General features: G+C 47.0%; 1 protein-coding gene across 1 annotated transcript; it reads right to left on the reverse strand.

The window, feature by feature from the left end:
- Positions 1–538: 538 nt before the first annotated feature.
- LOC121966229 (nuclear receptor subfamily 1 group D member 1-like) lies at positions 539–3,419 on the reverse strand (the record flags this gene model as incomplete). The annotated part of the gene is made up of 4 exons (XM_042516335.1): positions 539–1,197; positions 1,947–2,157; positions 2,255–2,440; positions 3,006–3,419. Coding segments are annotated over 4 exons (1,032 nt in total), but the record flags the coding sequence as incomplete, so codon positions are not given.
- Positions 3,420–3,424: the final 5 nt, after the last annotated feature.

A 3,424-nucleotide genomic window follows, 5' to 3' on the forward strand; every position in this document is an offset into this window, starting at 1 on the left:
CGCCCATCATTACCTCCAACTCGGAGACACATGATGTTTATTGTTCAGGAACAGAAATATAAACCGAGACACTGTTAGCAGCAGTTAGCGATGAGGCTTATTGTTGACGTCATCACTATTAAACTGAATCCTGAATTTTTAACCCCATAAAAACCTTTTAACCATTAACCCTTTTAACCCCTGAGCAAACTGGCTTTCAAATAGGTGCAGAGGACAGCAACTTAAGAAATAAATAAATAAATGACCCAAACATTTATGTGAAAATTAGCAATTAGAAAACGGATTGTAAAAAAATAGAAATTATCAGAAAAAAAGGAAATTTATCTGGAAAAAAAAGGAAATTTATCTGAAAAAATAAGATTTACCTGAATATCAATAGAAAAAAAGAGGCAATTTATCTGAAAAATTGCAGGATAAATTGAAGGTAAAAAAAAGGGGAAATTACCTTAAAAAAAAAAAAACATTTTGATTTCTTGCAGTTTGTGGACTTTTCTTGCCAGAAAGAAATCAAACTAACTTGTTTCAAAGGTTGAAATACTTGTGAACGGCGTCTGAATGCAGCACTGAGACGCTGGTGTGGATCCAGATTTCAAAGGGTTAATGATGACGACAGTGAAGTATTTTAATCAGTCGTGTTTGTGTTGATCGGTTATTGATTGACGGGTTGTGATGTATTTCCTGCTGCTCGTGCTTCACTCGGAGATTAAAATGTCGGACTGTCCCTTTAACTCACAGACTCTTATTTTGGCGGTTAGCTGGGTGCTGAACAGATGAACTGTTGATGACATCATCACCATCTCACAACGTTGGTGGAGTTAGCGGCGATGACATCGTCAGGTGATGACGGCGATGTGACGAGCCGACGTCTCGGCGAAGGAGAGCACCATATGATGTCGCCGTTACCATCAGCACAGGAAGTGACGCGGATCTGAGTCTGAGCGCTTTGAGGTCAACGATGAGGTCATGGGTGAGGTCATCAGGCGTCGATGCGGAAGGACAGCAGCTTCTCGGAGTGCAAGTTGTTGAGCGTCCGCAGGTCAGGCAGCTTCAGCAGCAGCTTGGTGAAGCGCGGCGAGTCCAGGTTGTGATGGTCGTCGCCGGGGGCGACGGCTGGCCTGCTGACCAGCGAGCGCAGCGCTCTGATCAGGTTCTCCTGCAGCTGCTCCACCGACGCCACGTTCTCGATACCGGACCGGTCTGAGGAGCAGGAGAAGAAGAAAAAGAGGAAGATGGTATCAAAATAAAGTTCAGCCTCTTTTCTGCCAGATAAAGTTTATGAAGACGTCACCTTTAACACTTCCTGTTCAAGATGTGTTCACTGGCAGCAGGAAAGCAGTCTATCGCCAATATTCAACGAGTTTACGCATGTTTGAAAAACCTGCACACGCCGTATCAAAGAAAAAAAGCAGCCGTGAATGTCCACACATCAAAGATTGTTTAAAAATCCAACGATAATTTCTATTTTATCAGTTTTTGGCTCATAAATGAGGTAATTTCTGATGATTTTTAAAGAAAACGTCCTCCAAATCAGCAGTCCCGCGTCCAGGCGACATTTTTTTACAGAAAACAACAGAAGAAAATGACAGAAGGAAAGCATGTATTCTTCAAAAACTTCCCAAAAAAATTTGAGGAAAAAAAAGAACACAATAAAATGTTAAAGAAAACAAAAAAGCCAAAACTGATAAAGAAAAAAAGACCAGCTGTCCTATAACAGGTACACTGAATGATTGACATGTGATGTCATTGTTATTGTTTACAAAGAGCTGCTGACACGTATGTCACATGTCACACTAGAGCCCCACGCTGTTGTGTTAAACCTCTTTAGTTTCCGTGGTGCCGGCATGCTGTCTAAAATCACACTCTGTGGACACATGACGCTGCCTGTGATTGGTTCTGTTAAGACGTCAGAGAAACCGTCTGTGGAGGAAAGGGTTAACGAGACTGACCTGCAGACACCAGCACGACGGCGGTGAACAGCCCCAGCTCCTGCGCGCTCAGCTCCAGTGCAGCCAGTTTGTAGCTGAAGTCGAACATGGCGCCCAGCAGCTCGTTCATCCCCATCGCCCGCAGATCCGCCAGGCTGTAGGTGGCGCCGGAGAGGAAGGTCACCGTCTGCTCCTTCACGTTGAACAGCGACGCAAAGCGCACCATCAGCACCTGGAGAGAGAGGAGCCGGAAAACTGTTTGAGCCTCACAGACTGACGGAGGATCGTAGCGACGCTCTGCCCGCCACGTGACTCTCCCCCCGCCGTACCTCGAAGGTGCCGGCCTTGAGCAGGGTGACCTGGTCGTTCTGGGTCAGAGCGCTGAATCCTGGGATGTGTTTGGCGAACTCCACCACCTCTCTGACGGCGGGGGTGAAGGACAGAGAGAAGTCCTCCCAGATCTCCTGGGGGGTCTTTGAGGGGTCGGCGTGAGGCTGCATGTTCATGGGACACGCCTGGAGACGGACGACAGCTCGGGTTACATTTATCTGATCAGTCATTTAACCCTCGATCGAACGTGTTTCTGCGTCCGTCCTGAGCTTCATTCATTAACTGGCTGCAGCTTACGACAAAAAATCAAATCAGGTCACAACTCTGAACAACCGGTTCATTAAAAAGGTCCTTTAACCCTTTGAAAGCCTGATTTCTGTCAAAAACATGGGAAGAAGGCAATGTGCAACAAAAGAAACATCCCAAAAATAAACAGGAAATTAATAAATATGTACCTGAAAATAAGTTTAAAAAAGAAAACCAACAAAACCAACCAAAAAAAAAACAACAAAGTAAAAAAAAGGAAAACAACCACACATTTTTTGCACCGCAGTTAACGTAGCATGATGACATCATAATGACTGAACGTGATGATGTCATAACGACTGAACACCGTGATGATGTCATAATGAGTGAACATGGTGACATCATAACGAGTAAATTTGGTGACATCGTAAAGACTTTTATTTTAAATCGATTTGAACGGAGACGCGTGAACAGCGCCCTCCTGCGTCTCTGATTGGTTCTTACCAGCACGATGCCCGTGCGGTTCTTGATTGGACAGTTCTGCCCCTGGGTCACATGATCGCTGAGCTCGGCTCCTCCAATCACATTGCTGTTGTGCAGGCTCCGCCTCCCGTTGCTATGGCGATGGTGGTGCATGGTGTTTCGGCTGTTGTCTGGCGGTGGGTAGTGCCCCGTCCCCAGGTTGTTGTTGTGGTGGTGATAGATGGTGTTGAGGCCGTTGGCGTGGTAACCGTTGGGGCAGCGGTTTGGTCCCCAGGGCTCCGCCTCTCCGCTGTGTTGGTGGGCGTGGTTATTCTGCGGCTGCTGAGGTGGCACGCAGGGATTGGCCAGCTTGTCATGGGCGTACAGGAAGGTCTCACGGTGAGCGCGAGCGATGGCGCTGATGGTGGAGTCTACCCCGGGGCTGGGGGGAGGGGAGGAGG

This window comes from Plectropomus leopardus, unplaced genomic scaffold, assembly GCF_008729295.1.
Source record: "Plectropomus leopardus isolate mb unplaced genomic scaffold, YSFRI_Pleo_2.0 unplaced_scaffold2363, whole genome shotgun sequence".
NCBI lineage: Eukaryota > Metazoa > Chordata > Actinopteri > Perciformes > Serranidae > Plectropomus > Plectropomus leopardus.